This window comes from Callospermophilus lateralis, unplaced genomic scaffold, assembly GCF_048772815.1.
Source record: "Callospermophilus lateralis isolate mCalLat2 unplaced genomic scaffold, mCalLat2.hap1 Scaffold_286, whole genome shotgun sequence".
In the NCBI taxonomy this organism is placed as follows: Eukaryota; Metazoa; Chordata; class Mammalia; order Rodentia; family Sciuridae; genus Callospermophilus; species Callospermophilus lateralis.
Window position 1 is genome coordinate 430,609 of NW_027513546.1, and position 23,197 is coordinate 453,805.

Below are 23,197 nucleotides of genomic sequence, written 5' to 3' on the forward strand. Positions count from 1 at the left end.
ATCTGTGACTTCGGCTACCAGCTTGTGCTCCTGCTGGAACATGAGCTGGTCCTCGGTGCCTGGTGTGAGAAGTCCTGGGGCAGGCAGAGGCCGCAGGAGACACACAAGCAGGGCCTTCCTCTCACTCTGCCTCCCTCTTTAGGTGGACCAGTCTGGCCTGGGCCTGCCCTCCAGAGATTACTGCCTGAACAAGACTGAAAACGAGAAGGTGAGTGCGTCTTTGCGGTGGTTCTCCCACCGTGTCCTCCACAGCATACCTGGGCAGGTCTTAGAAGCTGGGGGAACACAGGGGTATCACTTTCCTGATGGGCAACGGGCAGCCCAGGCAGGGGAGGGATGCCCCCAGGCTTGCTAGTTCATATGCAGGCACTGTGGGCACAAAGGGCAGGGGTTAGGTGTCATTTGTCCCCATTGTAGAGAGGTGGCAGTAGCAGCCCCCACCATTTGAGGGTCTCAGACCTTATATATACCTCACCTCTAACCCTCCCAGTCACCCCAAAGTCACTCAGCTTCTCTGAACATCATTTTCTTCATCTGTCAAATGGATATTCATTTTACCTTGCCCTATACAGAGGAAGAAATAAGTCTCAGACACAGAAGTGACCTCTTCAAGGTCACACAGCCAGTAAGTGGGGAGATCCAGAGCCACAACCAGATCACCTCCAACCGCTCACAGCTCTCCCTTCCCCTGCCCGGCCCACTGAGGTTCACTCACCTGTCCACGGGGCTTGAGGTCCAGTAGGAGAGGGAGACATTACTTAACGGACCACCCAACTAGATGCCAACTGTATACATTGTGATCAGGGCAGAGGGAGCCGACAAAGAACTTGATTCAGCTCTAGGGACGTGGTGGCAGAGGGTGGTTGAGAAAAGGTGCATTTCCAGAACAGGAAGATGGCTGAGGATGAGCCCTGAAGGCAGGGCCAGAGCAGCAGGGGCCAGCCTCAGGGACCTGTGTGTGTGCAGAGGCGGTGGGCTTTACCAGGAGCGCCACGGACACCAGTGAAGACACACAGCGCCAGAATCCTCCCCAGAGCTATTTTCCAGCATGTTTCCTGGGCCCCGTGCACAGGGCCGCAGCTAGGCCGGCCTCACCTGGCCCACTGGGTGGCAGGTGACAGCCACAGACAAACAGTTTGGGGGTGCTGGGCCCTACAGGTGCTGACTGGATACCTGAACTACATGGTCCAGCTGGGGAAGCTGCTGGGCGGCGGGGATGAGGACGCCATCCAGCCCCAGATGCAGCAGATCCTGGACTTTGAGACGGCGGTGGCCAATATCACCATTCCCCAGGAGAAGCGTCGGGACGAGGAGCTCATTTACCACAAAGTGACGGCCGCCGAGCTGCAGGTACCCTGTGCACCGGCTACTGCAGGTGCAGGGCCACTGGAGTCGGACAGGGCTCTTGGGGGGAGGGGTCATACCAACTTCATCATGACCATAAAGCCACCCTTGGGAGGAGGTGTTTATGCCCAGGTTACAGATAAACTGGGGCTCAGACAAGTAAGATTACCTGCTAGTGACCACAGAGTGCAAAGGGACTCCAGAGCCAGGCTTCTTCCCTCGCCGGGCTGCTTCGTGTGACAGCGTTTCCCTAGCAGCTCCATGGTTGTGATGTAAGGCTCACACGGACCGGGGCATTCCCAGTCATCCAGCACAGAGCACTAAGTAAAGGTGGGGTGTGGATTCCTACGTTGCTTCTCCCTTTGCTGAACAGGAGATGGAGAGACATGGTCACGTCCCGGAGGCTCCTGAGGGCAGGGGTGCTGGCCCTTGGACTCAGGCTTGGCTCAGCTCTTGACCATGTACCTAGGCAATATCCAGAAGCGTAACGGGGAGTCAGACCTGCACTTTCTGTGAAACTGTGTGACTCACCAGAGACCTGCTGTCCCCTCTGAAGGTCAGCCTTGCCGAGGCTGCCCCCTGGTGGCTGCTCAGGCCTCCAGGGCCTGGGGTGGACTTTCTACTGCTTCCTTCTTTCTGGCCCGTGTGCTGTTGCTGACCCGCTTGTCCTGGGCCCTGTTGGTCTCCGAGGAATGAGCAGAGTGGTCCCACGTATCTCCCAGTTCCTTGCCCTCAGGCAGGAGCACCTGGTGGCCCTTGCTGTTCTGCTGGGGTGGACCCTGCGCCTGCAGTGGGTTCCACTGGCCGGTCTTCTCCCCGCTCCTCACCCATCCATTCCTTCTTCCTTCGAGGAGGAAGTTCCTGCCCTTTTTTCCTCCTCCATCTGACAGATGTATCAGGAGCCACCTTGGGCCCTGCTTTCCTGTGCTTCTGGTCTAGTGGGGACACTAAGAAACAATCCCAGTCTCCCTACCTAGTGCTGTGGGCGAGAGAAGCAGGACGCTGGGGCCCGGTGGGGAGGGGCTGGGGAAGCTGAGTGTACACCTGCCCCGCGGGGACCTTGGTGTGTGCAGGGCCTCGTAGGCTTCATTCCAGAAGTCGTGCTTCCACTGGGTTTCCTGGGTGAAGTGTGTGTCCCTCTGGCCCCAGACAAAGGACTACAACCAGCCCTGCTCCACCCTGGCCTAGTGGACAGCAGTTTGGGAGTGTTGAGTCCCAGGGCTGACCGGATACCTGAACTACATGGTCCAGCGGGGAGGCTGCTGGGCCCCGGGGGTGAGGGCGCCACCTGGCCCCAGATGCAGCAGATCCTGGGCTTTCCCCACCTGATGCTTCACCCTGTGCCAGGATCCGCCACCTCAGTTCATGAAGCTCTCGTGAGCCCTGTAACTGGTGACATTCAGGAAACTAACCCACTTTCCCAGGTCTTTGCCCCAGGCCATGCAGTCAGGTGACCCTGATTGTTGGACCCAGTTTGAAGGTCTCATCACACACCTCTGAATTCTGTGGCCACAGAAATGTAGATATTGGCCTGAGAGTCTCCTGCTAGGGAGAGGGGAGGCTCTGGGCCACAGGGGAGGCCAGGCAGAGAGGCCTACAGCAGTCAGCTCTGGGGGCAGGGTCGCTGACCCCATCTTAGGAAAAGGATAGACAGTGCCCAGAGCTGGTTCCTGCTGGGGACTCTGATCTAGGCCTCCTAATGCCCAGCTCATGTCACCAGCTCATGTCACAGCTGGGCGACAGGGCTGTGCTGGCGCTTGCTGGCTCAGGGCCCACTGTGTGCTTCTCTTCCCAGCCCTGTGGGGGTTTGCCATCAGTGTTGGTGGGAACATTCACCCAGGGATGATGCCAATCAGCCCCCTACTGAGACCTGGTCTATGACTTGTACCAGCACAATACCGCCTTTGGGAGCTGCCCCCGCTCCATCCCCAGCCTCATTTGTCCTTTGAGATCTTTGTTCCCCAATAGATACGATGTCCACTTAAACCCAGGAGCAGGGGCTGGGGTTGTGGCTCAGTGGTGGAGCGCTTGCCTTGCACGTGTGAGGCACTGGGTTCAAGTCTCAGCACCACATATAAATAGATGAAGGTATTATGTCCATCTACAACCAAAAAAAATTAAAAAATAAAAATAAATAAACCTTGTCATGTATGTAAGAAATAATAATAAATAAAAATAAATGAATAAATAAACAAACAAACCCAGGAACAATGGCCTTGGGGTGGAGCCCAGTGGTAAAGCCTGTGCTTACCTGCTCAAGGCCCTGAGATCAATCCCCAGCACCCCGCCAAATACACCCACAGTAAGCCATATAACCTCAGGAAAGTCACCTTCCCTGATCAGCAAACTCAGCCTCTGTGAATTGGGGGTCTTGTGGCTGACTGCCTGTCCCAGCAGGCGGGGTGGATCTTAGGTGGCTTTATGGGTACGGTTTTCCTGTATGAAGGGAATGCATTTCTCACTTCCCGTTTTTGTCTTACATTTCACCCTTTCAAGAGAATAGAGAATGGGGTTTGAAATCTGCCAGGCCCAGGGTCACTTTTGGTGGGTCTTAAGCGATGATCGTAATTTCTGGGATTGCTAGCTAAGTCAGGTGCCCATCCAAGTGACTGACATATAGAGGCGTCTTTGCTAAAAGACGAGATATGCAGCCCAAAGCCTCATGTTCTGTAAAACTGCACACTAAAAATAACTGAGCGTGTGGGGAATACAGGGCCAGAGCAGACACATTGTGCAGCTCTGCTTGAGGAGGTGACACCAAGGGACACATGCCAGCATTGAAGCCCGAATCCTATGTGTTTGCACGTAAGTTGGGCCGCTTGGGCCGGCGTCAGACTCACAGAGACAGGTGGGGGTAGGAAGTGGAAAGCACAGAGTTCAAGTCTTGCAAAAGTCATCTGCAGCTGGGTGAGCCACATCCCCAGGCCTTTTTATTTTTCATTTTGAGACAGGGTCCCACTAGGTTGCTGAGGCTGGCCTTGAATTCGAGATCCTCCTGCCTCAGCCTCCTGGGTTTCTGGGATTATAAATGTGCAAGATATTTTACCACAATTTATTTTTAAAATGTTGTAGGACTTTATAACAAAAATCTGCAACCTCAAGAGGAATAGCTCGCATGGCTGGAGGCTGCTGCTGCAGGAGATGCTGGCCGTGACGTGGAGGTGTTGGGGGAGAAACCTCTGCGCAGGGCACCTTGGGGTGCCAAAGGGAAAGCGAGATCTGTTGGGAGCTGACAGTTATGAAAAGCCAAGTCTCTCTTTGGAAAGCCCTTGGGTACAGGGTCTTTTTTGGGTCACCTTAAAAACAGAGCTGCTGGGGCTGAGGTTGTGGTTCAGTGGTGGAGCGCTCTCCTAACGTGGGTGAGGCACTGGGTTCAATCCTCAGCACCACATAAAGATACATAAATAAAAACAAAGGCATCCTGTCCACCCACAACTCAAAAAATACTTAAAAAAAAAAAAAAACAGAGCAGGCGCATGCTGGTGCATGCCTATAATCCCAGAAGCTTAGGAGGCTGAGGCAGGAGAATCAAGAGTTCAAGGCCAGCCTCAGCAACTTAGTGAGGCCCCAAGCAACTTAGCTGCCTCAAAATACAAAGGGCTGGGGGTGTGGCTCAGTGGTAAAGTGGCCCTGAGTTCAGACCCCAATAACTCCCCAAAACAAACAAGTGCAAATAGCCGGGGGCCTGGTGTGTGCAGGGCTGAGCTGCAGGCCTCTCCCTTCTTGTTGCAGTCATCACCAACTTTGCTGTCCCAGCTCCCCACTCGGCAGCCTCTCTTGTGGACCACAATTTACCCCCGCAATGCTGGCCTTCCTGAATGTTGGATCCTCTGCAGCAGACTGCTGCTGCTGATACTCTTGTTGAGTGGGACAGTGCTGGCTTCTGTGTGTGACCCTCCCAGTTACCAGATACACGGGACTCATTGTCATGATGATCCCTGTTTTTCATATGAGGTGCTGAGGCACAGATGGGCACATTAACTTATTAAAGGTTGCACAGCTTATAAGCAAGGAAGCTAGACCAGGAGCCCAGTCCAGCTCCTGATTCTTAACTGTTAGGGGTCTGAGGCTCCATTCTTCCTCTGTAAATGGGGATAATTGTGGCCACTGCTTGGTCAGTTGGGCAGTGGCACATGCCACATGGGAAGGGCATGGTGACGGTGGCGGCTGCTGTGCCTGCTGCTGCTGCAGCCTCTCCTCCCACCCTGGTTCCGCTTCAGATGAGGTTTGCCTCTGGCTCCTGGGGACGCTGCCTCTGCCTGGAGCTCCATCAGCACCATGGTCCCAGGGAGAGGCACAATGACACCTTCTGAGGGACACCCAAAGACGGGGCTGAGGAGAAGCCACCCTCCAGCCTCACGCTGTCCCCTTCCCTTGCAGACCTTGGCACCGGCCATCAACTGGCTGCCCTTCCTCAACGCCATCTTCCACCCCGTGGAGATCAACGCGTCCGAGCCCATCGTGGTCTATGACAAGGACTACCTGGAGCAGGCCTCCGCGCTCATCAATGCCACGGACAGATGGTGAGGCCGGCAGCCCTGTTGGGCAGGAGGGGCAGGAGGCGGCAGGGCGGCCGGACGCAGGGTGCTGCACCCTGGTGGGCTTCCCTGAGAGGCAGCAGAGGGTGCTGGTCCCCTGGGCAGCTTCAAATCCTGCTGCCCTCAGCCAGCTGTGTAGCTGTGGCATGTCCCTTGTCCTTTGTCGGGGTCATACTGTCACCCATAAGATGGGGATCAGATAGCACCTACCAAGCAGGGGATTCGTGAGAGTCACACAAAATGATTCATGTTTTAACACCGTGCCTGTCATGGAACAGGACTCCGCCAATACCACCCATAATTTTTGGTTAATACTTACGGGTTTTTTATTTTATTTTATTTTTTTATTTCAAAGGCTTATAAAAATGTTGAAAATTACAGAAAAATAGGAAAAATGTAAAATTATTCAAAATATTACTCTTGGTCATTTTGGGGGGTGTTTGTGTGTGTGCATATCAGGGAGAGAAGGTGTGAGGGAAGGGAGGTTTCCAATCCATAGCTCTTCTTTCTCATTAACGTGACTAGATGGATGATCTACTTTTCCCTTGACTTTTCATTTTTATTTTAGTAGTAGGAGTACTGATGATTGAACCCAGGGGCACTTAACCACCGAGCCGTATCCCCAAACTTTTTGTATTTTATTTAGAGACAGGGTCTCACTGAGTTGCTTAGGGCCTTGCTGTTGTTGAGGCTGGCTTTGAACTCACTGTCCTCCTGCCTTAGCCTCCTGAGCTACTGGGATTACAGGCATGTGCCACCGCTCCAAGCCTTGCCTTGACTTTCATTATGAATATTTCCCAGTGCCATCCCAAACCCTCTGTGAGGATCATTTTTATAGTTGCATAGTATTCCGTCAACTGTTCATACAATATTTGCCACACTCTCCCCGTAGTCAGGCTTTTAGGGTGATTCCGGTTGAGGTTAGATGTTCAATATAGTGAACATCTTTGTACTAAGGTAACATCTTTGCAAACATGACTCAGCCACAGATAGGTTCCTGTGCCCTGTGGGTGGGGGACATGGGAACGGTCATTCATGGAAACCTGGTGGCCAGAGCTTCCTTTCCTGCCCCTGCTGCTCTAAGGCCTCTACTTCCTGTCTGGCCTTCAGCAGGGAATGGCAGCCTCCTCCCCACTGTAGCATACACCACCAGGCAAGTCTCTAGGCAGCAGCTTCACAGGTTCAGACACAAAGCAGCTAAGCAGCAGCATGTGTTGAGCACTGCTGGTATGCAAGTGATTGCACTGGACACTGGGGGGTTCTAGGTGGAGCGCCAGGCGTTCCTCGGAGAGTTACATTCCATGTGCTTGGAAGGCAGCCGCCAGCCGAGCACCCAGATAGGCTAGGAAGGAGGCTGGGGTGAGGCTGTTCGGGAGCCCCGGGCATTTCTGAGCCAGCGGTCCTCTCACCCCAGCCTGCTGAACAACTACATGATCTGGAACCTGGTGCGGAAAACAAGCTCCTTCCTCGACCAGCGCTTTTAGGACGCCGATGAGAAGTTCATGGAAGTCATGTACGGGACCAAGAAGGTGAGCTGTGACAGTGATTCCCAGGTTCATGCTGAGCACCTACTGTGTGCTCTGCCCTGGGTTGGGGGCTGGAAAGACCACTGTACCCTCAGGGCTGTGGCACTTACGAGGGCTGAGTCTAGGAGGAGAATGAAGAGGCCACTGAAGGGTCCATTTGGGGTCATGGGAACACTGATGGGGACTTAGGTGGCTTAGAGGCTTCTGGAAGGAGGTGGTTAAGCCAAGCACAAAGAGGAGTCTTAGCAACTCAGCTGGTTTGCAGAGAAGGTAGTCTCTGTTCTGACACTCCAGCTGTGGAGATGTCAGCACTCTCCTTATGTAACTGTGACTCTAAAGGTGGGGACTTCTTCCTCAGAAGCATCAAACACATCAAACACCTGCTCACGAGGGTTCCCTGATTATTATCCTCCCTGTTTGTAGTCGGGGGAACCCCAGTCCAGATCCAGGCCTCAGGTTCTCTTCGGGGCAGGAGTCCCAGGCCCCAGACCCAGTAAGCTCCACCCATCTTGAGTGCCCCCAAACCTCTGCGGGTCCTTCTGTAGGAGGCCCCAGGCCTCCCTCCTTCCCGCCGGGGAAGCTTGCCTCCCGTAGGAATTCTGATGCCAAGAATGAGGCCGTCACCTCTCTTTTATGCATCCAGCAAACAGTTACTCCTGCACTGTCACATGGGCCAGGCCCCAAGCCCAGTGTGGGAATACCAAGATGGGTGGGGTGGGTCTGTGCCCAGGAGCCCTGCCTGCCTGGGAGGTGCCAGGGCTGACCTCCCTCATGTACCAAAGGCCCAGAGAATGGCTGGGTGTGCCCCGGCTGCAGAGCAGGGGAGGCTGGGCAGAGATTTGAATGGGAGGTTCTGCTTCTTATCACACAGCCTTGGGCGGGTCACTTAAATGGGCCAGGGACTCGGTCTTCCCATCTGTGAAAAGGGGTGACTGATCCCTGGGCTCCTTTTCCTCAGGCCGTAAAGTCGGTTCCAAAGGTGGAAGCTTCTGCTGGGTGCCTGGCCGGCTGTCCTCGTGCTACCTGCCTACAGTCTACAGTTCTTGTTGGGAGGAGGGACCCCTCTCCACTCCCTGCTGGGCTCCTCCGGTTACAGTGAAGAAGTTACAAGTCGCACAGCCTCTTCAGGGGCCTCTTGGCCCCTCCTTTTCTGCCTGGAGGTGGCCCCCATGTCAGATGAATGCTGCCTGACCCTTTCTTTTTTCAAAGAGTTTTCTCCTCATTCCAAAACCTTTGTCGTAGCCAGTCAGAGTGGCCTTTTTGCGGGAAGTCACTGGAGCCAGACTCTCTGGGCTCAAACCCACCACAGCCACTTGCTCCCTGAGTGCTCCTTTTGGGCCAGTGACTTAACCTCTCTGTGCTTCATTTCTCTCCCTTAGTCTCCATGGACCATTCTAGGCGTGGGGCCTACACACCCTGGGCACTCAGGCGCTTAGTGCTGTCACGGCTGTTGACATCATTACTGCGCCTCTGTCTCCTGCTGGATGTTCTGGGCATTTCCACAGAGTCCTCAAGGGCAGGCCTGCGTTTGATTCAGCTCTAATTCCTGAGAACTGGCACAGTCCCCGAGCAGGGGAGTCACTCAGGGGACAAATGCATGTGTGTAAAGTGAATGGGCTTCTCCAGAGACGCGGGCAGAAGATGAGTAAGAATCTGCCCGTGATCCAGCCGTCAGAGCCTCTGCCCATCGTCAAAGTTGGAGGCTCCCTAGCTGTGACCCACTATGTGCTCGGCCTCAGCATATCCAGGCCAAGTCTGTGTCCAGCTGTGGGCTGCCCAATGACTGGCAGGGCAGCGGGCAGGAGGGAGAGGGGAGCAGAAAGCAGCCATTGGAAACGGACACAGGTTGCGACAGCTAAGCAGAATCCAGGGGCTACACTTAGACTAGAATGGCCTTCCCTTCCTTCTTGACTAGAAAAAAAAATTTAAGTCATAATTTACATACAATAGAGTATTCAATATACCTGGCCATGGTGGCACACTCTGTAATTCCAGGGAGACCCTGTCTCAAAATAAAAATTTGAGACATAGACCAGTTTAGTGTGATGCTAGGGTGGCCCTGGGTTCCATCCGTAGCACCCCATTAAGAAAAAAAGAAAGAAAGCCCGCCTAGCATGTGTGAAGCCCTGGGTTCAACCCCCGGCGCTTAAAAACAATATGCACACACATATGCATAGAGTGTGGGTGAAGGATACAGTTGGTTGATTTGTGACAATGAAGTCGTGTGTGTGACCACCAGCCCAGTCAGGACAGAGAAGGTTTCCATGGCCCAGTTACCCGGCATGCCCTCGGGCCCCTCCCTGCGTCTCCCCGAGGTGCTACAGATGGGCAGCCGAGTCCTACGCTGCCTGCCTGGCTGCCTGGCTCAGTGAGTCTGTGGAATTCATCATGTTGTGGCATCTCTGAGTAGCTGGTTCCTCCGTGCTGCCAAGTGGTATGTCGCTGTAGAAAAACACCACATTTTGTTTATTTATCTGTCTGCCGATGTGCATTTGGGTTGTTCGCAGTAGGGCTGGTGTAAAGCAGGCTGCCCCAAGCTGGTTGTCACGCCTGTTCCTCAGGGTTAAGAGGACCCTGCAGCTGGACCGGTTTCCATAAGCAGGGTCATCACACCTGGTCATTCACACTCTCCATGGGGGGATGGCCAGGCAGGGGGCCAGTGGGCTGAAACCCTCCCAGTGCTCTTTATCAGCTCTTTATCTGGGGAGCTGCAGCCCAAGACCATTTCTGGTTCATACTGAGGCATCCTGTGGGCTAGCACTGCTTGTGGGTGAGACTGAGGAAGAACCAATTTAAGCCCCGCGCAGTGACACACCTGTGGTCCAAGCTGCTGGGGAGGCTGAGGCAGGAGGATTGCAAATTCAAGGCCAGTCTGCGCAGTGAGCATTGAGAGACCCTGTCTCAAAATAAAATATAAGGAAAGAGCTGGGGTTGGGGTGGGCGTGCGGCTCAGTGGTGAGGCACTGCCTGGCATCCTTAGCACATTAAAAAAAAAAAAAAGCCGACATTGAAGTTTTGCAATGTCACTGTGGCCTTCTGTCTCTAGGAGGCTGTAAATGGGGCTGGGCCCCTGGCCTTCTAGGAAGGTTCCCATTGCTCAGGTGGATGGGCAGCTTCCCGAGGTTCTGCGCCTCCAAGATTCCTTGTGTCCTCCAGGAAGCAGGACCAGGTGGAGTTGGCGGGAGCCCTGGATGGAGGGCCAGGCATGTCAGAGTTCCCATCCCTGTGGCACCCCTGTCACCTACTGTCACCTGCTGGACCAGTGACTGCCCTTACTAAATTTCTGCTTCCCGTCTATCCAGTGGCTCATCCCTGCCCGCTACGGGTGCTCAGTGGCAGACCTTCGTGAAGTGCCAATCATGGAGACTGGCACTCAGGAGACAGTAGGTGGTGGCCATGAGGGGTGTCGGTGGCCTAAAGTAACTTCTGCGGTCAGAAGAGGTCTGTCTCCCTGGAGTTCTGGGGGGAAGCACAGGCCCCCGATGGCGCCACCTCCCAGGCAGGCCTTGGGAGAAGGAGGACTGTGCCCAGTGACCCTCTGCGCTCGTGTTTTCCAGACCTGCCTTCCTCACTGGAAATTTTGCGTGAGTGACACGGAAAACAACCTGGGCTTTGCCCTGGGCCCCATGTTTGTCAAAGCGACCTTCGCCGAGGACAGCAAGAACATAGTAAGTACCTCCCCTGTGGACAGAGTGGGCATCGCATCTACTGGGCGCCCCCCACCCCAGCCTGACAGCCCACACTCTGCTCTGCCCTGGTCCTTTCCTGCTCCAGGCCACAGGATCCCAGGCCTTCTTTAACTCAGAGGCCGTTCCCTCAGGCTGCAGGGCGTGACTTGCTAAATGACTTCCGTGGTTGAGGCCAGGCCAGTTGTTTGTGTTATTTAATTTGATCTTCCCAGTGACCCCATGAGGCTACCACAGCCATCTCCACTTCCTGGGGCTGCGAAGGACCCCACCAGGTAATGTTGACCTGGAAGTGACATTTTTCTTACTCTGAGGGTGACAGAATTATTCAAGCAGGTAGAGGATCATCATGGCTGAGTGCTAGGGAGACAGCCAGCCCCCAGCTCAGATTCTGGCTCTGTCACTTGGCTGGGTGACTTGAGCGGTGTTCTCCCCTCACCTGGGACATGAAAGTGGGGCTGTCCCTTCTGCAGAGGGGTGTTAAGGTGAGACAGCAATAAACCACCAAGTCGATCTTAAAGCAAGAGATGGAACCTTTATTCACCAGTTGATGTCTGGATCCACCAGCTGGCGGGCCAAGGGCCAGGCTGCTAGTCCACACCCTTTGACCACTCCCAGGGTTCGAGCACACCTTTTGTAGTCCAAAACCATATTAACATATAAGTGGCTGTTGCTATGATTCAGATCCATAAGCAAACATCATAAGATCTAAAATCATAAGCACTAAAGAGGGTGGGCCAAAACGTCCCTAGTTGAGAACAAGTTAAAGAATGGCTACTAACATCTACACCTCTGACAAGGTAGCTTGTCCAAGAAAAATGGGAACTGAAGAGGGGACACTTTTACGTTGTATAAGAATTGCCATCTGTGTCGCCTAACATGCCGTGCTAGGCAACCGCTCACTGATGGGTGCAGAGACGGGGATTTCCCACGGGAGAAGATTTTCTTACATGATGTGGGGTCTCAGGGCAAAATGGAATCTGTGTGGTCATTGCCCACACAGCCTGACCATAACAAAATGAGATGCTACACATAAAGAACACCTGGCCCAAAATAAGCTACAGTCAATGGCAGCGATAGTTTATCACTAATGGTATTGTTTGCGTAACTAGTATCTGTAGTCAAGGGGCAGCATTGCACTTCCAGTCTGCTGAGGCAGGGGCTGGGGTGGTGGCTCAGCGGTAGAGCCCTCGCCTAGCACATGCGAGGCCCTGGGTTCAATCCTCAGCACCACATAAAAATAAGTAAAATAAAAGTATTGTGTCCAACTACAACTTATATATATATATATTTTGTTTGTTTGTTTGTTTGTTTGTTTTGTTTTGTTTTTTTAATCTGTTGAGGCAGAATCTGAGTCCAGGTCTGTCTGGCCCCAGCCCCATGGCTCTTGCCTTCCCCTTCCCTAGAATCTTCCATCTTCTATCTTTGGCCCCCGGGTCTGCCCTGCATCGTCACCCTCAACAGCTGCCATTTGTGCCCTGAGACCTTTCTGAGTGCCCCTCAGATCAAGTTCTCTGGGTGTTAAAGCTCTATTCCATCAAAAAGGATCCCATCAGCCTGGGAGAGGCCATGTCTTCTGGACGGCTCCAAAAGAGCACTCTACCACTCTAAAGGCTCCGAAAAGTCCTCCTGCAGACCTTTCCGCTTCCCCAAGGCACGTCCAAGCTCATTCGGCCACAGAGACCAGTGCATGGAAGGCCCGTCTCGTCTCGAGGGATGTCTGTCCATGTTAGGAACATGGTCTGGAAGCACAGCCATGGCCACCCTCTTAGCCCACTCTGCAGAACCTGAGGCCTTGAGCCAACCTCAGTTTGACCTCGGGTCCAGTGTCATCCTGCCTGGGGCACTGGTTGCATCCAGGGGGCCAGTGCCCAGAGCTGAGGATGCAACATCTGTCTCCTCAGGCCAGCAAGATAATCCTGGAGATCAAGAAGGCCTTTGAGGAGAGCCTGAGCATGCTGAAGTGGATGGATGAGGACACCCGGAAATCAGCCAAGGAGAAGGTGAGGCCGCCCGGGAGCTCGGGCCACCCAGGCTTCCTGCACCGGGCAAGAGCAACAGAGAGAGAGCAGGGCTAGGAGAGGCCAGCCTGTCCCCTGGGCACGCATGGATGCTGTCCTGCCTTGTGACCAGTCTAGCAGGCTAGGGGGACAGCCTGAAGCCCAGTGTCACACATCTCTTGGCTGAAGGTGGACAGGCAGGAGAGCACGCACAAGAGAGGTGGACCAAGCCACTGTGGTGCTTGCTCCCTCCACAGCTCCCAGTCCCCCAGCAGTAGGGGACAGAGCCTCAGAATCTCAGAACCTCATCACCTCCCAAAGGTTCCAAAACTTGAACTTTGGGGACACATTTGGACCATAGCAGCTTCCCTTGGGGAAGCAACATTTAATCAGAAACCCAAAAGATTAACTGGGGGCTGGGGTGGTGGCTCAGCCGTAGAGCGCTCGCCTAGCCTATGTGAGGCACTGGGTTCGATCCTCAGCACCACATAAAAGTAAAAAAAAAAAAAAAAAGATATTGTGTCCACCTATAACTAAAAAATAAATATTAAAAAAAAGATAAGTTAGGCAAGGGGGGAATGTTTCCAAAAAGATGTGAAAGCCCTAAGTGGGGAGGAGCCTGATCCCCCGCCCCTTGGCGTGACCCTGAGCCCAGAGCCCACAAAGCTGGGGCCAGCTGGTCAGCATCGCGGGTGCTCAGTCCTCTGTGTCCCTCCCATCCAGGCGGACGCCATCTACAACATGATAGGCTACCCCGACTTCATTATGGACCCCAAGGAACTGGACAAATTGTTCAACGACGTGAGTGGCTTACGCCCTGCTATCCCAAGTGCCCACTTGGGGAGGGTCCAAGGTGGGCGGGGCTCCCAGGGCTTCTGGAGGCAGGGAGGCTGACCTGGCATCATGACAGCGATCAGGGGATTAGCTCAGTGGGAGAGCACTGGCCTCGCATCATGACTCCAACTGGGTTCAACCCAAGCACTGCATAAAATGGGGTGGGGGGAGGTAGCGGGGCTGAGGTTGGCTCAGTGGCAAAGCGCTTGCCTCACACACATGAGGCCCTGGGTTCAATCCTCAGAACCACATTAAATAAATAAAAAAATAAAGATATTGTGTCCATCTACAACTAAGAAATTTAAAAAAAATAAAAGACTTGGGGAAGCAGATCCTAAAAGGTGCAGTACCTGACCCTGAGCCCAGAGCCCACAGGGCTGGGGTCAGCTGGCCAGCATCGTAGCCCTAAAACACCACGGTGGTGGGGGGAGAAAGTGAAGCCCCTCACACCCCCGCTCCTGCCCCAGAACGGCCACCTGTCTTCAGGGTCGTACCCCAACCTCCTCAGAGAAAACTTGGAACTCAAATTTTGACCTTGAGATGGGGTTGGGAAAGAGGAGGCAGCCATCCCAAATGCACAGTGAAGCTCCACTGAGGCGGAGGGGGATTACTGCCTCCCTGCTGCCAGAACCTTCGGCACATCACCCCTTTAAGTGGGTTGTGATTTTGCCCCAAATGATAGTTTGCTATCTTCTCATGAGTGAAATTCAGGCATTTTTGAAATCATAATAACCTCTCATCATGGTTCTATTTAAAACCTAAGACTATTAAAATTACTTCTGAGAATAGGAGACTCATTCCGCAGCCATGTTTCTTGAGAATACTTTCAGACACCCCAGGGTCATCCTGATGCAAGACCCAGAGTCTCCTGGAGACGGCTCAGGCAGGGCCTACAGACAGGGGCCTGCCCCTGAGGGCCCAGTGTTTTACCACAGCCCTTGGGTATGCCATAAAGATCTGGAGTGGACCTGAGGGAGGGCTTTGCACCTGGTAGGAGCTGAGAGGCCGGGCCCAGGGGTGGGGGGTGTGATAACGCCTGTCCCCTGACATTTCATAGCCAGATTCCAGTGTGGTTCATTAAATCTGTGCTGTCCAATTTGTTAGCTACCAGCCATGGGGGGCTATTTAATTAATCAAAACTTAAGTTAATTAAAATTTAATTACACTAGCACATTTGAGATGCTCAGTAGCCACCTGTCACCAGAGTCTACCATATTGGCCAGTGTAGGTGGAAAACACACGGAGAACACACCCATCATCACAGTCCTGTAGGACAGTGATGGAGATACTTCTTGCTCAAGGGAACCACTGATGGGGCATCCTGCAGCACTGTGACACTGTCAGGTGCCTGAAGAAGACAGTTGTTGCTGGGCCCAGCAGGTTAGAAGCCTCAGAGGGGCAGAGCCTGCAGCTCCGAGCCCACACTCTGGCCCTGGGCCTGCCTACCCATCCCTTCACCTCGTGGGGTCTGAGTTTCTGACTTTCCTCTGGGGTTGCTCCCATCTGTGTCTCTGCTTCTTTCCTCAGTACACGGCAGTTCCAGACCTCTACTTCGAGAACGCCATGCGATTTTTCAACTTCTTATGGAGGGTCACCGCTGACCAGCTCAGGAAAGCCCCCAACAGAGACCAGTGAGTCCCCCAGGCCCGGCCAGGAAGGCCTTGGTTCCCCACCATAGGGATGCACCCCACTGAGCTTGCCTTCCTCACCCACTGTCAGGTGCCAGGTGTGACTGTCACAGAGGCCCTCTTTTCAAATTAAGAAACCAAAAGCCGCTGGGTGTGGTGGCACATGCCTGTAATCCCAGCAGCTCAAGAGGCTGAGGCAAGGGGATCGCAAGGTCAAAGACAGCCTCAGCAACGGCGAGACACAAAGCAACTCAGTGAGACCCTGTTTCTAAATAAAATACAAAAGAGGATTGGGGATGTGGCCCAGTGGTCCAGTGCCTCTGAGTTCAATCCCCAGAATCCTCTGCAAAAAAAGCCAAAGTAGAGCCCATCCTGGCCCCAGTCTGGGTGCCGCAGTGCCCAGCCTGTTGGCAGAGTGAACCTGGCCTCTGAGGCCGAGGGGGCCTGGCACCACATCCCAGCTTCATGGCCTCAGCATTCAGAGCCTTCATTTCATTATCTTCGAAGTAGCAGGGAAGGGAACTGGTTCTTGGGTCATTGAAGCAATCCAGTGTGGGAACTGGGGAGAGCCAGGCCCTGACAGGAGGCCCTCCGTATGGGTGAGTGTCCCATAACTCCTCACAAACAGGAGCAGTGGTTTCTCCCACTGTCCCACTGAGGGCTGGGAAAGGTTCTAGATGGGCGCTGATGACCCAGCACTTAACACACTGCAAATCCCACTGTGCATCAGTGTCCCCTGGAGAGCAGTTTCAAAAATAGTCTCCAAGGATGAGGGTGTAGCTCCGCGGTAGAGTACATGCCTAGTACTTGAGACCCTGGGTTCCCTCCCCAGCACTGCCAAAAATGTGAGGGGGGGGTGTGGGGGTTGCCTCCTGACGTTTTTTTGTTGTAGTTTTTGGTTGCGGGGGCTTTTGCAGCAGGGGGTAGGGAGTTCCTGAGGATTGAACCCCGGAGTGCTTTATCACTGGGCTAAATTCCCAGCCCTTTTTAATTTTTTATCTTGAGACAGGGTTTGACTAAGTTGCTGAGAGCCTCACTAGGTTGCTGAAGCTGGCCTTGAACATGTGATCCTCCTGCCTCTACCTCCCAAATTTGCTGGGATTACAGTTGTGCACCACTGCACCTAGCCATAGCCTAACTTCTACCCCAGATCTTAAGTCAGAATAATCTGGAGAACGACCCTTCTTTTTAAAATGGTCTCCCCAGGAAAGTTAGATGTAGTCAGCCCGGTACTAGTCCCTCCACTCCTGAAACAGGATAAATCTTACCAAGTCAGAACGAGTCCTCTTTGCCTCTGGCGCCCTCTTGTGGGCAATGGAGGTTCAAACATCTTTTTCCTCCAAGTTTTCCATTGTCAATGAGGGTCCCCCTAACAAACAAGAAGGTAGGTGGACCTTCACCTTCAGAATATGGCACAGACACTACTGCCAATTTACCTGGCTTCTTAAGTTTTAGATTAAAAGTTTTCACTTAAACTTGTCTTCTAGCCAGACACAGCAGTATTCATCTGCAACCCAAGCTACCCAGGTGGCTGAGGCAGAAGGAGCCAAAGTTCAAGGCCATCCTCGGCAATTTAGCAAAGTAAAAAATAAGGGCAAGGGATGAAGCCCAGTGATAGAACACCCCTGGGTTCAGTCCCCAAGGAAGGAAAGATTAATGCATTATGGAAAATCTGAACCAGTCGTGGTGGTGCACACCTATAATCCCAGTAGCTCAGGAGGCATGGGCAGAAGTTCAAAGCCAGCCTCAGCAAAAGTGAGGTACTAAGCAACTCAGTGAGACCCTGTCTCTAAATACATACAATATAGGGCTGGGGCTGGGGCTTAGTAGTCAAGTGCCCCTGAGTTCAATCCCCATTAACCTCCTTGCCCTCCCCCCAAAAAAATATAATATGAAAAATCTGAAAACTTATTCATGAACTTTTCATACCCTGTACACTAAAATCATTGATCTGTCTTGCACTTTTTGGATTTTTTTACATAATTTTTTACATAATGGCTCATGCATTGGTCCTTTGGAAAATAGTGTTTTGCCAGGCATGGTAGCACACGCCTGCAATCGCAGCAGCTGAGGAGGCTGAGGCAGGAGGATCATGAGTTCAAAGCCAGCCTCAGCAATTTAGCAAGACCCTAAGCAACTCAGCAAGACCCTGTCACTAAATACTATATAAAAAAGGGCTGGGGATGGGGCTCAGTGGTTACACACCCCTGGGTTCATTCCCCAGTACAAAAAAAAAAAAACAGAAAAGAAAAAAAATTGTGGTTCCACTAAGATTTACAGATTTTCCGCTCTCATATACTGCAGCCAAAAAAAAAAAAAAAACCACATTAGTTAACATCATAGTTGACCTCCTGAGAAAAATCTTAAAGTACTGGGAAGCTATCAAATTCATGATGGTCAATACAAGTTTTCCAAAATTTTAATATTTCTTTGAAACTTCATTTTTCTTGAAACCTCAGATTTTTATCATTGGTAATAAATGACAAAATGTGAATTAGTTCCCCTGAGGTGCTAAGCTTCCTTTTTCATTTTCAAGAACATGTCTGCCTTGTTGCCCAAGTCCAAAATTCCATGGCTGGTCGGTCATCCGAAGAGGATGAGAGAGACCTGAAGCACCACGTGGGTATTCCCCATTGGTCACACAGGATATTGAAAAGACTGGTACTTGGGGGTCGAGATTTAATGGAATTAATGATTAGGCTACTTTTTCCTGGGTGTTGTCAACGAAAATGACCCGCTGGCTTGTTTTGGTTGGAGCACCTGCTAGGAAAGGAGCAGGTGGCCACTAGGACTTGCCCGGCCCCCTGCCCAGGCGGCAGCAGTGTCATTCAAGGTTGCTTTTGTACCATGATGCAGATCTCAACATGTGGCAGAGACAGAGTGTCTCAATGTTATAATGAAAATAGTTTTGACATCATAAACCAGAGGATCTTGGGGACTGTCACTTTAGACCACACCTTAGAACGGCTGCTAGACACATTTCAAGCCTCAAAAATAACCTCAGTTCAATATCTGATGGTCCCTCTTGCTGTCTGTGAGCGTCTCGGTGTGGCAACCTCTGAGGTGACATCACTGATTTATAGGTATTCAGGTGTTTTCTAGCTTCCCCCTCAGAAACAGTGCTGCCTGATGTCCTTGTGCTGACCTGGTCCTGGGGTCAAGGAGTACCCACTGGAGTTCCGCTCCGCCCACCGCCTGGGCTCTCACGCACCTGTTGCTTGCAGGTGGAGCATGACCCCGCCCATGGTGAACGCTTACTACTCGCCCACCAAGAACGAGATCGTGTTTCCGGCTGGGATCCTGCAGGCGCCCTTCTACACCCGCTCCTCGCCCAAGTAGGCCATCTCTGGTGCTGGTGCCCCGATGGGTCCCCTGCCCCTTAGCCAGCCCTGTGTCTGCAGCTGACCCTGACAGCCATCTCACTGAGCCATCTGTGCCCTGGTGGCCCAGGTGGCCTAGGATTGCAGCGTCGTGGGTGCAGAGCGCAGCAGCCCCTGTCCCCTGCCTTCCCTCCAAGGGTCTCTGGGGCCAAAAGCTCCTGCAATCGGGAAACGTGGCACAGTCATGCAGTCAAGAGCCCCATGTGGGAAATACTGCTGTGACGGTGGCTTAGAGCAGTTGCAACCAGGGAGTTGGCGGGGTGAGGGCGCTGTCCTAGAAGCTGGACTCCCGGGATGACTGTGTGGAGCTTGGGAAGAGGCACTGGCCCATTCCCAGGCTTTGTTTGCTTTAAAGCTTAACTGCTAGTCTGTGGGAGGGGACAGTGATCCTCTAGAGTGTCCAGCACGTGCATGTCACCCACAGGGCACAGCTGGCTCCCTTAGACTGCCCAGCCTCCCACTGTCTCCAGGGCTGTGTCCCACAGAGCCCCTGCTACATCTCAGGCCCAACAAGTGAGGGCCACATGGCAGGGCAGGAGCCAGAGGCCTTGCTCTCACTTTGTGTCTCCCTCCAGGGTCTTAAACTTTGGTGGCATTGGTGTCGTCGTGGGCCATGAGCTGACTCACGCTTTTGATGATCAAGGTACAGGTTCCTTGGGGTCCCTCCAGACAGAGCCCATCAGCTTCTTAGCCCCACTGCCTCTGCTCCCTGGGACTTAGCTTTGCAGAGAAGGACCAGAGTCTAAACCCTGGCTCGGCCGCTTGCCAAATGCTCTCACCTCGGCAAGTCACATCATTCTCCAAGCCTCCGTCTCCTTATCTGCAAAATGGGTGCAACAGGTCCAGGTGGGGGTGGGGAGGATTGTGTGAAGGCTATAGTGAGCACTTTCTGCAGGGTGCTGGGTGCTCGGTGCTCAGTAGGAGTCAGGAGTCAGAGACGTGGAAGTCACACCCTCCTCAGCAGCTAGTGTCCAGGGTCTTCCTCAACTGCCCCCTGCTCAGGGACAAGAAGGAAGTGGCAGAGACCCTGGAAACCAGGCCTGTCATGTGCTCCTGATTCTGCCAACTCCACTGGCCCCTTGCTGGACTCCATTCCTTGGGATCCGAGGCCCTTGGCCAGTGGAGATCCACCCTGCGCCTCAAACCTTTGTACAGCCACATGGCCGCCTGCCTGGCCACTTTTCCCCACCCTCTCCCACTCGGTCTGGCCCGTCCTCTGGCCCTCTGATGGGCATCCTGTCCCTGTACAGGCTGGAGGGTGGGGTCAGACAGGGGAACCGACTTCCCACTGGGAGGGAAGAAGAGCGATAGTGCCACTCCTGCGCTCTGACCACAGGGCGGGAGTATGACAAGGATGGGAACCTCCGGGCCTGGTGGAAGAACTCCTTGGTGGAGGCCTTCAAACAGCAGACGGAGTGCATGGTGGAGCAGTACAGCAGCTACAGCGTGAACGGGGAGCCGGTGAACGGCCGCCACACCCTCGGGGAGAACATCGCAGACAACGGGGGCCTCAAGGTGGCCTATCGGGTGGGTCTGCTCCCCCTGTGCACCTGTCCAGATCCACATCTGTCCAGATGCCTCATCAGTAGGTCAGCATAGAAACGCCTGGCAAGCTGCAGGAGTGCTGTGCCTCGGCTTCCTCGTCTGTCGGTGGGGGTGGGGAGGACGTGAGCACTGACTGTGGACGCAGCACCTGAGCCGAGTGCCCAAGGCCTTCTGCTTGGAGACCACCTGCTTGAGAGTCCCAGGAGAGAGCCAGGGCAGGGTCCACCTGCAGAGCCGGCCCCTTCTTGCCTTTGTGGGGGAACCCACTGCCAGGTAGGGCAGCAGGGCCCAGGAGGACACTGAGCACAGAGCCAGTTCTGGGTTCCGATCCTAGTCTGGAGTAAGTCGCTACCATCTGAGCCCATTGGCTTGGCTCTGAGCCCCTGACCTGCACCCTCAGGTGGCCGGAGGTGAAACCAAGTGACTCAGACACAGGTCCCGGCCTGAGAGGCAGCCTGGCGACTCACCAAGGGCCAGAGGCAGGGGGTAGTGGAAGGAGTCAGGAGCAAGGGCCTCTGTCACTGAGAAAGGAGCTTGGTTCTATTCTGGCGACAGTGAGAACCACTACAGGGTCAAACAGGAGATATGATCTAATTCCTTCTTTAAGGCAGGTCTGCAAGCCGGCAGCCCATGGGCAAATCCAGCCCCAGCCTGTCCCCGTAGGTTTGGGGAACCTGGCCACACTGTATCCACAGGTTGCCTGTGGCTACTTTTGCACTCTGAGCGCAGAGGAGGATAGTTCAACAGGGACCGGTAGCCCCAAAGCTGGAACATCTACTCCGGCCCTCACAGAGGAGGTCTGCCAACACTCGCCCTAGACGGTTCGCTCGAGTTGCCACATGAGGAGGGGACCAGGCTTGTGTCCTCGGTTCCTCTGAATTAGGGAGACCCGTTGGAAGCTGTTGTGAGGTTACCCAGGCTAGAGGGGGAAGGGTGAGGAGGGTCAGTTTTGGGGTGTTTGGCTTGGCTGGAAGAGTTGGGGGGAACTCTGAGCCTGAGTAACTAGGAGGGTGGTGGTGCCATCCTATGGTGGCAGGTTTGGTGAGGGTTCATGTAAATGACTTCTTCCTTCTGTGCCATGCTGAGTTGGATGTGACCTTGGGTGTCCAGCTAAGGCAGTTGAATATCCAGATCAGGGAAGAGGCTGGTGCCAAAGTGCACATTGGAGAGCCATCAGCATTGTGTGGCGTTTAGGCCATGGGGTCGATTGCACTCCCCTTTAGGGAGGGAGCAGAGAAAGAGGAGGGATCCTCCAGGCTGAGCCAAGGCCCAGAACCCAGAAACCAGCCTCGGCCTGCACACTAGCCCCTCGCCCCTGTGTCCTGGCTGCCCTCAACCTCTGGCCTTCTCTCCTCCCAGGCTTACCAGAACTGGGTAAAGAAGAACAGGGAGGAGCAGACCTTGCCCACACTGGGTCTCACCAATGACCAGCTCTTCTTCCTGGGGTTTGCACAGGTGAGTTCATTAGGGGAACAGGTAAGGTCCCCTCCAATCACCAGCTCCCTAACTCATCAGACCGTCTTCAGGTCATTAGCCTGTGAGGAGGTGAGCTTCCTGTCATTAGAGAGATTCAAGGAAGGGCCAAGAAAGAATACTAGTATCCTGTATGTGGTGGAGAAGGCCCCTCCTGGTTCTGGGGTTCTAGAAACTTCTTAACATAGCCAGACACGGTAATGCATGCCTATTATCCCAGCTCCTTGGGAAGCTGAGACAGGAGGATCACCAGTTCGAGCTCAGCCTCAGCAACTTAACAAGACTCTGTCTCAAAATAGAAAATGGAAAGGGCTGGGGATGTAGCTCAGTGAGAAAGCAGCCCTGGATTCAGTCCCCAGAACCGGGGGAGAAAGAAATCAAGACCCACCAGGTTGGCACTTGAGTTGGCCTTCAGTTGATTCCCAGAGCTGCCTCTCGAGAGAGTGTCCTACCCAGAAAATATGAAATCTGGACTAAATCCAAAATTTGTAAAGTGGAGTTTAGGCAGAATCCCAGCCTGGTACGTTGGTATCAGACAGAGACCCGGCTCTGGCTGAAGAGACACAGCTTGGTGACACCTGCGTCAGAGAGGGGCATAGGCGCACTCCAGCCTCCCCTCCGACCCACCCATGGGCCTTCCTGAGTCCTTGGGGTGTGAGCACCAGGCGAGGGCTCATTCCACCCCTGCAGTGGTGGGACCAGTCTGGCGGCCTCAGGGCCCCACAGTGACCCCAGCTTCTCCCCCTTGTCCCTCAAAGGTCTGGTGCTCTGTCCGAACCCCCAAGAGCTCTCATGAAGGCCTCATCACCGACTCCCACAGCCCCTCTCGCTTCAGGGTCATCGGCTCCCTCTCCAATTCCAAAGAGTTTTCAGAACACTTCCACTGCCCCCTTGGGTCACCCATGAACCCTCATCACAAAGAGCCAAGACGGAAGAGAGGAAGGGGCTGAGGATGAACCCCCAGGGGAGGCTGCCAAGTCTGCCCCTTCTTCCAACCCCTTGGCCGCCCAGGGCCCCTTCCCCGAACTGGAGGGTTTGCAGCTGGCACTGGGCCGGGTGGGGGTCCTCTGCATACCCGAGTTGCTCCCCTGTGCAGACCGGCGTCCCAGCGAGCACCAGCTCCAGTGGGCATTGGGGTATCAGGCTGGTGGCTCACCAGGCCTGGGCCCCACAGCGACAAGGGCCGGGGGACACAGCCCCCTCGCCCACATCCAGCACCACATAGACCACAATTACCACTGTG

At 53.9% G+C, this 23,197-nt stretch overlaps 1 protein-coding gene across 1 annotated transcript in view; it reads left to right on the plus strand.

Annotated features, from left to right (window-relative positions):
• Positions 1–22,904, plus strand: part of LOC143387449 (endothelin-converting enzyme 1-like) — a 68,224-nt gene extending 45,320 nt beyond the window's left edge. The window contains 13 exon segments of the mRNA XM_076841859.1: positions 143–208; positions 1,159–1,350; positions 5,725–5,867; positions 7,297–7,411; positions 10,966–11,076; positions 12,999–13,097; positions 13,818–13,895; positions 15,456–15,559; positions 18,781–18,891; positions 19,512–19,579; positions 20,273–20,463; positions 21,841–21,936; positions 22,713–22,904. Coding sequence (XP_076697974.1) covers positions 143–208; positions 1,159–1,350; positions 5,725–5,867; positions 7,297–7,411; positions 10,966–11,076; positions 12,999–13,097; positions 13,818–13,895; positions 15,456–15,559; positions 18,781–18,891; positions 19,512–19,579; positions 20,273–20,463; positions 21,841–21,936; positions 22,713–22,904 — 1,566 coding nt within the window.
• Positions 22,905–23,197: the final 293 nt, after the last annotated feature.